The sequence below is a fragment of the Penicillium hordei genome, assembly GCF_028827395.1.
Source record: "Penicillium hordei strain IBT 12815 chromosome Unknown utg000002l_segment0_segment0, whole genome shotgun sequence".
Lineage (NCBI taxonomy): Eukaryota > Fungi > Ascomycota > Eurotiomycetes > Eurotiales > Aspergillaceae > Penicillium > Penicillium hordei.
Window position 1 is genome coordinate 2,582,123 of NW_026623143.1, and position 16,230 is coordinate 2,598,352.

The following is a 16,230-nucleotide window of genomic DNA, read 5'->3' on the forward strand; positions in this document are numbered from 1 at the left end:
AATGATAGGCTGGAAGACCACATCGAGGTTCTAAAAACCCACTGGCACAAAATCGTGGTGTTTAACACTAAAAGGCCTATCTTTTGGCTCCGAATCATGTACGCGGGGGCTAAGCACATGGGTGTTGATAGGGCATGCATGAAAATCTTTATAGGTTAAAGATTACCAGGGAGATCAGCAACTACTACATGGCTCCAATGAGATAGGACGGTCCTTTTGAAGGAAAATGATAATTCACATAGCGAGACGAATCGTATTGATATTTCATCAGATATGCTCTAGATCTATTCATAGACAAAATATAAACTATAGAGTGGGGGGATAGAGAAAGGAGTTTGTTAATGTACAATAATGTTACAGACCTCTCCAACTCCGTTGCTATTAGTTGAAGATCCAAATCAAAACGCCCAGGCTCTCATTGAGGCAATCAAACCGTCAGGCATACTTTAATCACTGCGCATCATGCATTAGGTTGAACCTTCAGGGCAAACGGTCTCTTTTCCATCACCGTTGCCATTTCCCGCACGAGCATTTTTAGAAGCCGTAGCTGATGCCTGCATAGCAGCCTGGGAATTGGCAGATGTCGATTTTAAGTTTCTCGATGCAGCTTGTGCGGCAGCCATAGCTGAATTCTCTTTGAGGCGTCTCATGCGCTCAGATCGGCCTTCCCCTGGGAGACTGCCCCAGACCGGTTCGATTGAATCGGCGCGCCAGTTATTGCGATTCCCACCGAGTGCGCTGCGCTTTGGGGACAGGGGGGCAAAAGTAGAGCCTCCTACGCCGGATTCACCCCACATGCGGACCCGTTGAAGCTTGCGCAGTTTGGAGAGGCCGTAGACACAAACTAGCCCAGTCAGAGCAAAGCAGACCACGGAGACACCTCCGAAACCAAAGTCTGATTCTTCAATGAAATTCTTCAAGTTCATGCCGTAGAGAGCAGAGAATAATGTCCCTGTTGCGAGGCCGAGTGTCCCAATGCTAAATTTGAGATCCATGAGCATGAGCGAGTTGCGGTTGGCGTCGAGAATAGCTTTGACTCTGAGTTGTGTTAGAGGTGCCTTTCGCATATAATGAACGATCAAACTTACACTTCTTCCGTATTGCGAATATTCGTCACCAAATTGCCACTGGCCTGAACAATCTCATCGCACACTTTGTGGTATGACTCCAGAAGCATTTCCACTTCTTGATGGTCATCCTCTTCTCGCTCTTTTCCGACTGATCTCTCAGATAAGTACATCGCTGCCAAGTCATCATCGGCCTCCAGCAGATCATCAATGGCATCTCGTACCAGGCGAGCTTTCTGCTCAAATGTACCTAGTTTCTTGGAGTAGATCAAGAGGTGCCGGAGCTTATCTCGGTCAATGTCCTCCTCGAGCGCACGAAGAACTCGCACGACGGGATCTCTCACTCCATTAAACTCCTCCTCCAGTCCACTCGTGACACTAATGAGAACGGCTTCCAGCGCGCGAAACTCGTACGGCAGTGATTGACTAGGCTGAGCGGCACCCTGGGATTGTCTCTGGCGAAGCTTTCCTTCTAGATCGTAGATAAACAGCGATTGCATGTATGAGTCTGTTGATCCGTATGCGTCGAATACGAGTACCCGATCCGCTTTAATGAGCACTCGCAAATGCAAGAGATTTATGAGGATTGCCCTAGGTCGCACTAGGATATGAGGGAGAGTCGACGAATCAATCTTGCGTAGATCTCGAGGAAGAAGGCCATACTGTATCGTGATTCATCTGTTAGCAAATGTTAAACCCTCAAACTCGAGTCCTCTTTACCAACCTTGGCAATCAGCTCCTGCTTCCGGAACTCTCCGTTCACGAGGGTGACGTCTCCATTGATATCAAACTCCGTACATCGAATTCGCAGTTCATTTGACGCCTTAGCTGATAGGCTGCGGCCAATATTAAACATCCCCTCCGTCCCTTCGTCCATAAGTCCAGGGTTAGTCGGGCCCTGATTCTTGTAGTCGCAGGCTTTATTCCGCTTGAGATCGAAAAGCCGTCGGAGAAAGGGTCGGCTTTTGGTTGACGCATGACGCGAGAAATTCATCTGCTTGGGCACCAATGCCGGGAACACTGTTGCTCTAGTGGGGTTCGGTTTCCCATGTTTATTGCTGGAAATCGTGGTATCAAGTGTTGCGGGGCCATGGGGAACATCGAGACGCGTCCAGCTCGAGAGTTTCGGGGATGGTCCTGTCGAGAAGCCTTTATTGCGGCTGGCAAGACGCTTCGGATAAGCGCATGCTGATAGTGCGGCAGAGAACCCAGACTGTGATCGTAGAAAGCGCAATAAAGAGGCAGAAGGCGCAGACAGCCTCGGAGACAGCATGTCTCTGGATTATCGACGCAGCTGTATGCAAGTTCTCCCGATCAGATCAGATACGCTTTTTTCCGTTGCCCGGAACAATGTTGACCCGATAAATCAGGATGTAACGGAGTATACAATCAATATAAAAACACTCAAATGTCTTGTACTCTGTGATTTGAAATACCAATTCTATCTACGTATTGAAATGCTACCAACTGCTTAAGTTAAAGCATTTCCTTGTCGGCTCAGTGCCCAGCCAACCAGGTCATCATCCTTGTCCTTCTCCATTATTTCCCTTTTGCATTGAATCACCCAAATCAAGTGTGCCTCAATCACCTCATTGTTGTGAAACCATATTTCATCCCAAGGGTTGTGTTCCAAATGGCTTCGAGTTTCGGAGTCTAAGTTCTCCCACACGGTAACCCACTCATGAAAGCCCCGCCTCAACGTCAAGATATCGGCGAGGCCAATTCTGAGATAATCATGATCTTTCTGAACCTTTGCAACGACAGGCTGAATGCCCAAAACGACATTTCTAACCTCAATGATGTCTCTTACCTGCTCAAGTCGCTGGTATCGTCTTAACAACCTCTCCCAGCCACCCAAAAGCAGATATCCTAGCCGCCGTCGCTCGTTATCCAAGCAGCAGTCCAACCATCTCACAAGTATTTCACGAAGCTTTTCGCGCCCCTGATATCTAGCAAAACAATGGTTACAGGACAAACCATCAATGAACCTCCCGGTGATTTTGGTTTCGTCCCAGTTTTTGAAGTCCGAGGCAGGGTTGGTGGTAGGTATCCAGTGATTGAAAGTGGCACCCAGACGAAACGCGCGCATTTCCTGCCAGCGCGAACATCCAGGGCATCGCAACATATACATAGTCCAGAGAGAATAAAAAACGTCATTGCGGTACACGCATTGAACTGGGGCATTCGCGGTCGGGCTCACACTTCTTCTCATTATGGCAGAAAAACCTGGGAAAGATCGGTCCAAGGCACTGGAAAATGGTAGGCGACGGCTCGGCACTATAGGCACCTTGTCTGTGCCTCGCTGCACAATAGATGAAAGTTCACCACGCCGGAAACGACATTCGTTGCACTTGCGCAGGTGCCGCTTGAAGCCGCAGCGCTCTCTCTCAATGAGGCGTGCTTCGTGGTCTAGAAGAACCTGCTCTTCCTCTTGTGTAATACTACAGTATTCATCCAGACTAAAGCCTTGGAATGTGATCATCCCGCTGTCCTGGAAGCTGGCCAATCTTGCAGCCCTATCGTGCACGGGATGGTTCGATCTTAATGTATTGCACTTGGAGGCGAGATAATATCGACGCCGTATTTTCCGGTCCTCATCCTTGGAGTTGGATTGTTTGTGTGGATGGTACTGTTTGCGGGGTTTCCCTTCTCTTGTTGGCTCCCAGCTCGTGTAAGAACTCGCTGCTGCAGATCCTGGCAATGGCTTGCGGTACTGCAGTCGTAGAATATAATGGTTGTCAAAGGCTGTATGTGGAAGCATATGGAGACAGACACCACATGCCCAACGCGCATAATACCATTCTTTGGACGTGAAGTCAGGGTCAAGATGGTTGTCCCTCGATCGAAAGACGGGCGTGACTCCTCCGATTTCTTCTTGGCATTCAAGTTCAAGCAATCTCTCCAGTAGATGAGCTCGCTGTGGTTGAACCACTGTGCGGAATTTGGAGTTGGTTTGGCTGGTGGATATGAGGCCAATGGGGTCCAAGAGACGGAAGATAGAGCACAGAATTTCAACAGGCAAAGACCCAAGAGATGGAGGATCAGGCTTCATCTCAGATGAAAAGGGATTTTTTGAAGCAAAATTCGAAATTAGTGACTATGATACAGGAGATGGACAAAAGATGGACCAGGCTTTACTTTGTAGGTAGTCTTGGAGATGATAGTAAAAGTTAAGCGCAGCCCTGGTAAATGGGCCTATCATTTATGGCGGTGTAAGCTAAACTCCACTTGGCCATAGCATTAGAAGATTGGACTAAAAGAAAGAGAATAAAAAGACATATCTACTTCCTCATACTGGGACTATCTCTCACATCCACTGCATCTACCATTGAAAGCTATATACAAAGTGCATTGCCCCTCTTTTGTTGACACTTGAAACCAAACTTTTAGGCAAAACGCTGGACCAAGAAACAGAATGCTCAATGCTCGCAAGAATGCGCAAAAGCCATTGGTATCTTGAAATACTTGAACAATCCCACCGAAAACTAACCGCTCACCAATCGTCGTCGTTGTCTTTCTCGTCATCTACCAACATAGTTAGCACACAGATCCGCGTTTACGTGTTGGAATTGACATACCACTTCCACTGACTCTCTGTTTTCGCTTGTTGAGAGCATCTTGCAATGCGCCGGCCAAACCACCTTGCGGGGCTCCTCCTGCATTGGGGCTTGTAGCCGACGACTCGTTAGCACCACCGGGTACCATAGCTTGACTTCGATCTTTCTTTTCCGTATCCTTGACCTTGCGCAAGCCTCCGCCTCCATGGCCACCGGAGGCTCGAATGGACGCTAGCAGATCGGTGTGCCCACCAGTTGGCTTTGGCAATGGTGGCGCAGCACCACCAGGGGGTGGAGGTGGAGGAGGAGCACCACCTCCAGGTGCCCCAGGTGGTGGAGGTGGCGGTGGCGGTCCACCTGGTGCCCCCGAAACAGGCGCCGGAGGGGGAGGGGGAGGCATTGAGGGGCCACCACGGCCCGGAGGCGGAGGGGGTGGGGGGCCACCGGGTGCTGCAGAGCTAGGCGGCGGAGGCGGTGGAGGAGGAATGCTAGGAGAATACGTAGGTGCCGAGGGCGGGGCAGGGGGAGGCGAAACTGGTCCTCTTGGTGGAGGAGGAGGGGGAGGAGCTGCCGCAGGAGAAGACGGTGCAGCTGGCACAGGTCGAGGCGCTGGTGGGGGTGGAAGTGGGGGTGAAATAGGGCCTCTGGCGGGTGGAGGAGGAGGTCCCGTTGCAGTGGTCATGGACGGCACTTTGGGGGGCAGTTGGGGTGGTGCTGCTGGGCTTGCTGTGCGAGGCGGCGGAGGGGGAGGGCCACCTGGTGCAGGGCTACGGCTGGGGGGTGCCGGTGGCGCAGACACCTTGCGGTCACCAGAGAAAGGCGGTGGTACCCCAAATCGAGATTGACTCGATTGATTATATTGGCTATCGTCCATCGGTGTCTTTGGTGGTCGTGGGGGCGGTGGAGGCCCAGCATTGACGTTCGAAATTGCGCGTGGACGCCGAGGAGGTACAGGGCCAGCGGGCTCTGCGAATTTCCCTGCGTCTGCAAATGGAGGCGGCGCATTGAATCGTCGCGCAGGCGGGGATGGCTCACGAGGGGGGAGGGAAACCGATTCTTCTGGTGCTTCAGAACGTGTTTTCCGTGACGGCGGCGGCGGCGGCGGTCCCCGTCTGCTTGTCGAGCTGGAACCCGTGTCTTGGGGACTGATCGAGGTTACTCTCGGAGCGGGAGGTGCAGAAGGTGGCGGTGGAGGGGCAGCCTTTGGCTTATTATGATCCTCAGCAGGAGCAGACTCGGCCGCCGCTGCCTGTTTCTGGTCAATCCAAGCTTTGATGAAATCAGAATTCTCGGCAATTTGGTCTTCGGTAATTCCCATCCCCTTAAGCTCATCTAGCAGTCCTTTCCAAGAGGGGTCACTCGTATCAAATGGTAAATCTGGCTTAGCTGGCGGCGGGCTTGGGGACAACATCGGAGGAGGAGCAACCTGTATCGAAGGCGCAGGGGCTGTCGGTGCTGGTGTACTCGGAGCCGGGTTCGATCGATGCAACAAGCTGCCAAACAAAGACCGTCCTACTTTCCCATTGGTAACAGGAGCAGGTCCCTGGCCTCGAGTAGATGTGAAAGGAGTCTTGGTGGTCTCTTTACTTGCATGTTTCTCCCGCTCATGCACCTTCTTGATAAAGGTCTTGGCCTCCTTCTCGTCGACAAAGGACAGGCCGGCGGGGCAGGCTTCGAGCTCGAATGTATGAAAGAAGGTTCGGTCCTGGTTGTAAGCGAAGTTGTCATAGATCTCCTGATCCCAGATCACACCCCTACCAGCGGGCTGCATAAAGCATTGTCAGCACTTTTACTCTTATCTCCAACACCAGTGTGGACAGCCTACCGAGACATCGACTATTTTAAGCCAAAAAGTCCTTCCCACAAGGTCATTGCAGAGGACAACAGCCCCTTGAATTCCGGTATATGTCCATTTCTGTCCATCCGGGTAGGCGACGTAGAGTCGCGCGACAGCTACGGCGAGGATCTTGTTGGCGGGTTTGGGGACATTCCGCTTAACAGTTTCCTTGTCGGCGTCACTGAGAATGGAGGGCATGGTGAATCGAGGTGTTTCCCCACAAAATGGAGAGGGGAAAGGTAGGTGATAGTTCGAAGGGTGGTTACGTGAGTAGAGCACACATTGCAGCCGTGCAGGTGACTTCGAAGGATGAACTGGCGCCCTCAACACACCGACTGATACGGTAGTGGTGGAAGGTACAGGGTTTCTTTCTCAATTGATTAGATTCGAAGGCCGAGGTGTTATAGAGAGGAGCCGACCGGCGGTTGCCTTGAGAGTTGGAGAGGATGAACCGGAGGTGAGAAGACGTAGGCGGGGCGGACCCAATATACACCGGAGTGACCTAGGCCTACCGCAGCACCGCCATACCGGCACGTGGTACATTTCTTGTACTATTCAAAGTGGTCACTACAAACATATGTACTTAGGGATTTTTCCTGTTGGATATTTTGATATCTTAAATCCGGAATCAACCATCCTGAAAATACAAATTAACAGAATATTGTTGACATGCTCTTCACAAGTGATGAGATTGCGAAATGCGGTTTATCGTGCCCATTTCAGTGTGTGCTATGTCTTTCATACAAGGAACTATTCAAAGATAACCTCACTTCATTTCTAGACTATGTGGTGTATGTGACCATGGATCATTAGGTAAATATATAAATGTGTTAAGAAGAATATGTATTTTTTCGACTAGTAATACTTACATACCTATATTGACTATGTATGTATGGATCATTGTCGCAACTAGGTAAAAAGCTAGTATTTACTTAAGGCAAAAGCCATTGCCTCGTGCTTGTAAATCCATGATATTAATATCATGACTAGCATTTTAATCAAATCATAGCTACTCTACGACATACCCCAAAGTTGTGCTCCTTGCACCCTGTAGTACCTACTAAAAATAACCAAAAAAAATTAGAGATACAATTGCATTTTGTTCTTGTTTCCAAGGTTCTTTATGGAAAAGCGATGTTTAGGCAACTTCTAACTTGTATCATGCTATTTGTTGCAATCTGACCACCGACGTCATCCCGCTAAGGATCTATAAATCAGACATCCAACCAACCTTCGAGACCTATTTCTCTCACTCACCATCAACAAATCACCAGATTTATTTCATCTATCTACCAGCAAATAAGGTACTGGCTAGTGACAACGCAACAAGAAACTCTTCTATATCTTCAAAATGCCGGTCATCCCCGAGTCGTCGGACTTCCCATCTGCGTCCCAAAATGGAGGCAATAAGGCTGAGGATAAGCCAGGGCAACAGCCCCAGAAAGCGACTGCAGCGGACTTCTTATCGAAGGGACCTCAGATTCCAGACAGTAAGTTGGCTACCAGACCTACACAGGCCCACGACTGACACTTTGTAGATATGCCTCCCAAGGCTTCGAAAGAGGAGCTCGAAGCACGTGCGAAGGAACTGAACAAGTCGTCCAACTGAGAGGCCATTGATCAACAATTTTTTACCTATCTGTATTTCGTTTAATAGCAGTTCCCGCCATTCCAGGCAATTGCCCAAGTCGAGTATGTCTATAGCGGGTCATAACCCAAACTAGGTCTAGAATACGTACAATACGGAGAGTACCTAGCTGCCTAATAATTATAAAACAAAGCAGACACAAAATAGAAAAATGTCCTTTTTTGGAATTCAGCTTCTTTTCTTTGGAGGCTGCATCTACTCCCAACCAAGAATCTCTTGAGGCCGGGTTAATCGATTTATTACGTCATACATCTTCGTACACGTGATCACGCGACATCTCATTGACTGGGCACCTCACTCCTCAACGCGTTAGGAAGTGCTCCCAATGCCTCCAGAACGGTCCAATGTGCCGGTGAAGCTGTCTCTACCACTGGTATGTGTTCCACCATCTCGGAATAGGCTTACCACTAACCCCCATTAAGCAATACCAGCAGGAGCTCTTCACCGAACTACGCGCCGAAGATGAGCTAGTCATCCTTGCACGAGGCCTGGGGCTTCTACACCTAATAACAAATCTCCTCCATTTCTACGATGCGGCGGGAAACAATCTTGTCCTGGTGGTGGGTGCAGATGAACGCGAGAATGAATGGATCGGAGAGGGTATGTGGATTGGTGTACATCCTAAATCGGACGCTCGTATTAGAAGCTGATGGATTCTCAAACCAGCATTGGCGGAACATTATGCTACCAGCAAGTCTCCTCTTGCTAGGGGGTTGAAAGTGATCAATACCGAGAAAGCTACGGTGCCGATGCGGTGGGTTTCTCGTCTCCACCATGTCGACTGCGGCGTATTGACAAATTGCCAGAGAGAGAATGTATAGCGAAGGAGGTATTCTGAGTGTGACATCCAGAATATTGGTTGTGGACTTGTTATCGAGTATGTATGTTTTAGTATAATGGCTCAAGACACTCGTTGATCTTTCTAGAACTTCTTGATCCCGAGAAGGTCACTGGGATGGTCATTTTACATGCTGATAAGGTCTTGGCGACATCCCTCGAAGCTTTTATTGTCCGGGTCTACCGGCAATCGAACAAGCGTGGCTTCTTGAAAGCATTCTCGGACTCCCCAGAACCATTTACTATGGGCTTTGCCCCGTTGGCTAATATGCTGCGCAACCTTTTCCTACGCAAGGCATCACTGTGGCCTAGATTCCATGTTTCTGTCGCTGAGTCCCTAGAAGGAAATCGCAAGGCAGAAGTGATCGAGTTGGAAGTTCCTATGAGCGACAAAATGAGGGAAATTCAGAATGCTGTTCTGGAATGCGTAGAGATCAGTATCACTGAGCTCAGGAAAAGCAACACTGGGCTGGATATGGAAGAGTGGACGTTGGACAGCGCTTTGCACAGGAATTTTGATATGATTATCAGACGTCAACTAGACCCAATCTGGCATCGTGTGAGCTTCAGGACAAGACAAATTGTCAGTGATTTGACAAACCTACGAGAAGTCCTTCAGTGTGTGTCCCAAATGTCTTTCTGTTTATTTATACTGACAGCTCTGCAGTGCTTTACTCAGCTACGATGCGGTATCTTTTGTCAAGTACCTCGATACTATCGTGTCTGCGCATGCTCCGCCTCCCGGCTCCAACAGACATAATTACTCTCCGTGGCTTTTCCTCGATGCTGCCCATGTTCTTTTCCAGACCGCCAAATCACGAGTCTACGAAGGCAAATTGAACAACGAACTAACCCGCCTTTCATCTTCGACTACATTTTCTTCTGAGTTGAACCCGGCTCTAGAGGAACTGCCAAAGTGGAGTGTCCTATCAGATGTCCTTGCCGAAATCGAACACGATGCTTACCTACATCCTGCAAGAATGGATCAATCAAATAGCACCATATTGATTATGTGTAGTGATCAACGAATATGCCGCCAGCTTCGCGAGTATATTGGCACTATGCACTCCAAAATTGCTCAAGGGTCAGAATCCAAAGATGATGATCCTAGCGAGGACAAGCCTTCTGCGGAGCTTATGATGCGGCGTCGGCTGCGAGACTACCTCAATTGGAAGAGGTCTCTCTCAAATATCAACAAAAATTTGTCCCAGTCAGTACAGGGTGAAAGATCTGGAAATCCTTCTGAGTCATCAGCGGCCCAGGGTGCGCATCAAGGACGGCCTCCCCCAAACAAACGTCGTCGAGTACGTGGCGGCGGCGCGGTCACCTCTGCTGCAGGTCGTGTGCCAAATAGCAGTGTCCAAACCGACGTCGAATTGCCCGGTCAGGTCGTCAGCTTGCTAGGCGAGATTCAACCTACCGAAGTGGAAGAAATGCAGAAAGAGGAGGTTATTGTCGACGAACTAGAGGATATGGAAGATTTCTACGAATTGTATGATATGAACGATCTGGTCATGATACACCCTTACGACGGTGACATGGATGAGCACATACTTGAGGAGGCACGTCCGCGATACATTATCATGTACGAACCCGACCCCGCATTCATTCGAAGGGTTGAGGTATATCGCAGTTCCCATTCGGGGCGAAACGTGAAGGTTTATTTCATGTATTATGGTGGCTCTGTCGAGGAACAGCGGTATCTGAGTGCTGTCCGACGAGAGAAAGACTCATTCACAAAGCTGATCAAAGAGAAGGGGGTAAGCTACCCAGCTACACACCTCAAACTACTAGCTAACATGATTTTCAGAACATGGCAGTCACCTTGACGCATGACAAAAAGGCTGAAGACCCCCAGGAGCAATTCCTCCGGACAGTCAACACTCGTATTGCTGGAGGAGGACGACTGGCAGCTACAGCATCCCCTCCTCGGGTTGTAGTTGATGTGCGGGAATTCCGAAGTGCTCTACCATCTCTATTACATGGAAACAACATGATTGTGATTCCCTGTCAGCTCACTGTGGGTGACTACATTCTCACTCCAGACATTTGTGTCGAAAGGAAATCGATCCGTGATCTCATAAGCTCGCTCAAGAACGGCCGCCTCTACAACCAGGCCGAGACCATGTTGCAGCATTACAAGAGCCCGTTACTATTGATCGAGTTCGATCAAAACAAATCTTTCACTTTTGATGCTTTCGCCTCCGTTCCAACAGGGCCCACGTTTATGACAGACTACGGTTTCTCATCTTCTGGCACTGCAACCAGCACTAGCAGCAGCTCGCTTGCCAATCCGTCTAATCCAAAGTCCGCTCAGCATTTACTTGTGCTCCTCACTCTCGCCTTCCCACGCCTAAAGATCGTCTGGTCTTCATCCCCTTACCAGACAGCTGAGATTTTTGCAGAGCTTAAAAAGAACGCCCAGGAGCCGGACCCACTCCGTGCAGTTCAGCTCGGCCTTGATATTGATATATCTAATTCGTCTGGCTCTGCCGACGTCATGGCTGCCGCTGGGATTGAGCACCGTACCTTCAATCTTCTTCCACAGGACATGTTGCGAGCTGTTCCGGGTGTTACACCCCAAGCTCTAGAGCGGCTGATCATCGAAACGGACAATATTAGTGATATCGCCAACATGGATGTCGAGCAGCTGGATCCACTGGTTGGCACAGAAGCTGCACGTAAGATCGTTGCTTTCTTCCAGAGAAGCGTATTTGATTAGTGGGGGTTCCGATCTGAAGTCTCCAGTGCAGTTTTAATCCAATCATGAGTTCGATACAAATAATAAGTTCACAAAAAGGCTGCCCAGGTGTGTATACATCAACAAATGCGGTAATGTGTAACAAACACAACTACATCATCCCATCACATGTTCATATTTTGCTCAAATCAGCCAAATCAGCCAAATCAGCCAAATCAGCCAGAAAAAAAAGAAAATAAAAAGTAGTAAGCAGCCGAGACATCCGAGTTCTAGACTCTCAATCAATTTGAACATTTGAACCTGGTCTACCCCATCAGACAACTTTCCGTCTTGGCGACGATCGTGCAGATCAGCTAAAAACAGAACCCCCCAGTCGACAGCCGAAGCAAGGACCCCTGAGAAAGAGTGGAGATAGTAATGGGTCTCTTTAAGGCCAGAAATATTATGGCAGACTCCTGACGTCCTCAACTTATCACCATGCATCTAAAGACTGTGTTGACTCCGGTCGCTTTGGCGGCTGTTGTCGGTGCCACCAGGAGTATACGCAATATTGAGCCGTGTGCTCAGGTTAGCAAGTTGGTGGAAGACGCCAATCAAGACCAGAGTACGTCATGAACTCGAAATCATCAATTAGGTGGTCACTGACGGTCGCAGCAAATGCCATTGTACCTCATGATCTGGCACATCAATGTCTGCTATCTATGCCCTTTGACTCGGATCGCGCCGTTGATTTCCTTATTCAGGTGCGCAAGATCCTCGAGTTCCAGTCGACTATCGATATTTTGAAGGGTAAGTGATGTCAATTCAAATGAGAGTCTTTTATCCTGGCTAACTTGTATTGCTAGATCCCCCATCGGGGTATACCATGCCCTCCACGGATATCATGAGGGAAATTGATACAATTATGGGCAGGGCCAAAAGCAACAGCTATACCAGCCAATTTGAGATGGACTTGGAAATCAACCACCTTGTCAAAACAGCCCATGATGGTCACCTAGCTTTCCAGTTATGCTCGCAGTCAATCTTCACATATCAAATCGATATGCCTCTAGTGTCAATCTCAACAGATGGGCTCGCACTTCCCCAAGTGTACGCTTTAGGTATGTTAGGCTCTACATCTGTATCAAAACATTGAACTAACATGTCAGATGATGCAAAACTACAAAAGGTCGACCCAGACGCCATCTCGCCTCTGGTTTCCATCAATGGCACTAACGTGGCTACGTACCTTGAATCATATGCCAATGATCAGAACCTCCAGGATCGTGATGCACAGTAGGTAGCCTTCTGCAACTTCGGTATTGAATCATACTAACTGTCGCAGGTACAATCGAGTATTTCCGGCGCCAGCCCGCAGTGTCACCAACACTCCGACTAGTGTGAATGGAATCTGGGCTTCCATTGGAGACTGGACTGATGGCGCTCAGCTGTCCCTCAAGTTTGGAAATGGCACTGAAAAGACTATTCAGAAAACAGCCACACCGAGCGAAAAGTTCTTTTCTTATCAAAATGGCACGCATCTCTACGAGATAGAGTGTCTTCCTCGAGACCTGTCTGCAGCTTCGAGCAGCCCATCCGGTGCCGAAAAGGCCTCCTCTGAGATAGCGGGATTCCCCACCACTACCTGGCGCAACTCGGCTAACTCAATTGCTGGATATTACTCCAAATTACCAGGGCTGGAGGACACAGCAATCATATTTTTGCCCACGTTCTCATCCAGCGCACCAGAGGTCGCTAAGATTGCGGTTGACTTTTTGCAAAACAGCACTGAATCTGGAAAGAAGAATGTCTTGATTGACCTCTCATCCAACCCCGGTGGATATATGTCTATTGGCATCGACCTGTCCCGTATCTTCTTCCCCAATGCTGTCCCGTACACAGCGACAAGGTTCCGAGCACATGATGCAGCCAAATACCTCACAAAAGCATACTCGCGCGACAACAGTACGGACACAAGCAATGTTTTTGCTTATCGGCAAATGGTTCGGCCTGACCAGAAAACCAACTTCAGCTCGTGGGAAGATCTCTACGGGCCGCATGAGAATCTGCGGAGCTCTGCTTCTAGCCTACTAGCCAACTTCAACTACACCTCCACCTCTTCGAAGAACTTTCCCATCAACGGATACGGGCCAGTTCCGTTGAATCCAAGCAAACCATTATTCTCGGCGGATAACATCGCTATTGTAAGTGATCGTTTTCCACGGAAGGATACAGAAAAGAGAAGACTGACTGACACAATCTCCAATGACAGATCACAGACGGCGACTGTGTCTCAACTTGCGCGTTCTTCGTCAAGCTGATGAAACGCCAGGGCGTCCGCACAATCACATTCGGCGGCCGTCCCCAAAAGGCACCCATGCAGGGCGTCGGTGGTGTCAAGGGCGGCCAGTCACTCAGTATCAACTATATCAACGGCTATATCGAGCAAGCAAATGGGCTGATTAGAGACTCGGCTAACCGTGGATCGCCACTCCTGACATCTGCTGAGTGGAAGGCATTCAATGAGTCCAGCCCGAGCACGACGGCGTCGCTCCAGTGGAGTGGCAACCTGAATCTGCGAAACGAGTATGACCCGGAAGACGGCCAGACACCGCTGCAGTTTGTCTATGAGGCTGCTGAATGTCGTCTTTTCTATACTCTGGATAATTATTTGACACGGGAGACCGTATGGCAGGCTGCGGCAAAGACTATGTTTGGGAATGGGCAGTGTGTAGAGGGATCGACTAAGGGGAAGGGCAGTTTGGATTCTTGATCTGATTGATATTTCAGCAGAAGAACATACATAGAATAGTTGTAGAGATTGTACGTAAACACATCTAGGATATAACTACCTCGCCTGTACATAACATGGGCTGAAATTGACTGGAGTTTAGTTATGACAATCCACTTGATGTGGCTGATTACTTCTTTAAATCAGTCTACAATCTTGGAAAGGAGCAAGTATAAGAATAATGTTTTCAATTCTCGTGGCCCTTTTCATGACTATCATAAAAGAACGAAAAGAAAAGCAAGTGAGGCTGAGCAGAGTGAACACACCGCATACAATGCAATGCAGGAAAACAAGCACACAGGTTCATTATGTGTGCGAAGCAATCATTTTTAGTCTCTGTCATGATCCCAAGATATTTGCAAAAAGGACGAAAATGGTATCGAGGATCGATCAACCTTGGGAAGATCCAAAATCGCCAATGGACAAACACCGAGGGTCCTCTGTTCGATGGCTTCAAGCCCGTGAAGGTTGTCGCAGTAGCGCCAAAATGAAGGGATGTCCCTATCGTCATGCAAGCCGAGGTGATGAGCAGCGTCGTAGGCTGAGGAGGTGGTTGATGCTCTTGGTCCGTTCGAACGAATGTACAGAAGGAATCGGAGGTTGAAAGTGCCTCGCGTGGCAAGGAGTCAAAGGCAGTTTCGGAGCATATGAGCGCGACGGCACTATGCCAACGGTGGCGAGTAGGAGAAAAGGAATTTGGCGAACATGGAGAATACCGAGGGGGATATATCCGGGGTATTCTTGCAGGGCAGAGCATCGAACTCTGGGGGTAGCAAGGGATGAGCTTAGAGCTCGTCGACATCGATCTCCTTCTCGTCCTCGCTTTCGCGGTCCTCGTCGAACTCGACGTTGTCGTCCAAGCCTTCACCACCGTAGGTATCGGTCTCGTTGATCTTGGCGTGCTCGGGTAGCTCGCCGTAGGCCTTAAGGGAACGGGCCTCGTCGGCAGTGTACTTCATGATAACATCACCTTTCTCGTCCTGGTAGTCACGGAGCGAGAGAAGAATGATATCACCCTGGTTGATCCAGACCTTCTTGCGGAGCTTGCCACGAATGTGAGCTAGACGCTTCTCGCCGTCGAAGCAGAGTGCCTCTAGGCGACCGTTGCCCAGCATCTTCACGACCTGGGCATACTCTTGGCCCTCCTCCTTGAAGACGAGTTCACGCTTCTCATTGTCGTTCTCGTTCTTGCCGCGACGACGGTTCTTACCGCCCTATACTTGGTTGTTAGAATGTGTCACATGAAATAATATCGGTGGCTTAAAATAGAAAATTCTTCCACGAGTCCAAAAAGTCACTCGAGTGTAGGTGGCTACCCTTGAGTGGGAGATGAGGGATGTGGCGAGGAAATTATCATCAACAGGAGGGGCTGGATATTTTGCGCGCTTACCTTTCCCTTGTTCTTGGGCATAGCGGTTTTTGATGACCTTCACCGGGGTCAAGTCTCTCTGTTGCAGATTTTTTTCTGTAGATCAATAAAGATCTGAAGAGGCCTAATCGAGGTTGATTAGGGAAGGGAGAGTGGAAGAAAGAAGGAGGTGGGGGTTCTGTGCACGGTATTCAAATCTTTTTTCTTATGTAATCAGGCACTGGCTGCCCAGTGCCGTCGGCGATTTCGCCCCCGCTTACTGTAAATCTATGCCTGAATGCCTTATTTCGGGGTATTTGACCGCCTGCTATTCGATTGGCAGAAAAAGAGTGGCGAGGAAGAAACAATGTCAAGCTTGAAAGTTTGCCGGGACATGTCTACCGAATTCCTTGAGGCCTTGCAATACATGGTGCTGTCAGACCTGCTAAGAGTCTGAGTATTCAG

At 49.2% G+C, this 16,230-nt stretch overlaps 7 protein-coding genes across 7 annotated transcripts; 3 read left to right on the plus strand and 4 right to left on the minus strand.

The window, feature by feature from the left end:
* Positions 1–467: 467 nt before the first annotated feature.
* N7537_004275 (CorA family magnesium transporter) lies at positions 468–2,340 on the minus strand (the record flags this gene model as incomplete). The annotated part of the gene is made up of 3 exons (XM_056895332.1): positions 468–1,038; positions 1,089–1,729; positions 1,792–2,340. 3 exons carry the CDS (start codon positions 2,338–2,340, stop codon positions 468–470), a joined length of 1,761 nt encoding a protein of 586 aa, XP_056755080.1.
* Positions 2,341–2,538: 198 nt separating this feature from the next.
* N7537_004276 (F-box protein) lies at positions 2,539–4,119 on the minus strand (the record flags this gene model as incomplete). Its single annotated transcript, XM_056895333.1, has 1 exon — positions 2,539–4,119. One exon carries the CDS (start codon positions 4,117–4,119, stop codon positions 2,539–2,541), a length of 1,581 nt encoding a protein of 526 aa, XP_056755081.1.
* Positions 4,120–4,368: 249 nt separating this feature from the next.
* On the minus strand, positions 4,369–6,681 carry N7537_004277 (WASP family protein). The gene is made up of 3 exons (XM_056895334.1): positions 6,450–6,681; positions 4,646–6,389; positions 4,369–4,592 (listed from the first exon to the last, which is right to left on the minus strand). Exons 1-3 carry the CDS (start codon positions 6,657–6,659, stop codon positions 4,561–4,563), a joined length of 1,986 nt encoding a protein of 661 aa, XP_056755082.1. The 5' UTR covers positions 6,660–6,681; the 3' UTR covers positions 4,369–4,560.
* A 1,131-nt stretch (positions 6,682–7,812) lies between these two features.
* Positions 7,813–8,070, plus strand: N7537_004278 (uncharacterized protein; the record flags this gene model as incomplete). The annotated part of the gene is made up of 2 exons (XM_056895335.1): positions 7,813–7,951; positions 8,000–8,070. The coding sequence occupies 2 exons, from the start codon at positions 7,813–7,815 to the stop codon at positions 8,068–8,070; spliced, it is 210 nt and encodes a 69-aa protein (XP_056755083.1).
* Positions 8,071–8,434: 364 nt separating this feature from the next.
* N7537_004279 (ssDNA endodeoxyribonuclease RAD1) lies at positions 8,435–11,668 on the plus strand (the record flags this gene model as incomplete). Its single annotated transcript, XM_056895336.1, has 7 exons — positions 8,435–8,482; positions 8,532–8,709; positions 8,776–8,863; positions 8,916–8,986; positions 9,036–9,564; positions 9,614–10,706; positions 10,757–11,668. 7 exons carry the CDS (start codon positions 8,435–8,437, stop codon positions 11,666–11,668), a joined length of 2,919 nt encoding a protein of 972 aa, XP_056755084.1.
* Positions 11,669–12,124: 456 nt separating this feature from the next.
* On the plus strand, positions 12,125–14,399 carry N7537_004280 (uncharacterized protein; the record flags this gene model as incomplete). Its single annotated transcript, XM_056895337.1, has 6 exons — positions 12,125–12,251; positions 12,302–12,436; positions 12,493–12,747; positions 12,796–12,922; positions 12,972–13,830; positions 13,899–14,399. The coding sequence occupies 6 exons, from the start codon at positions 12,125–12,127 to the stop codon at positions 14,397–14,399; spliced, it is 2,004 nt and encodes a 667-aa protein (XP_056755085.1).
* An 803-nt stretch (positions 14,400–15,202) lies between these two features.
* On the minus strand, positions 15,203–15,828 carry N7537_004281 (translation initiation complex factor eIF1A; the record flags this gene model as incomplete). Its single annotated transcript, XM_056895338.1, has 2 exons — positions 15,203–15,631; positions 15,808–15,828. 2 exons carry the CDS (start codon positions 15,826–15,828, stop codon positions 15,203–15,205), a joined length of 450 nt encoding a protein of 149 aa, XP_056755086.1.
* Positions 15,829–16,230: the final 402 nt, after the last annotated feature.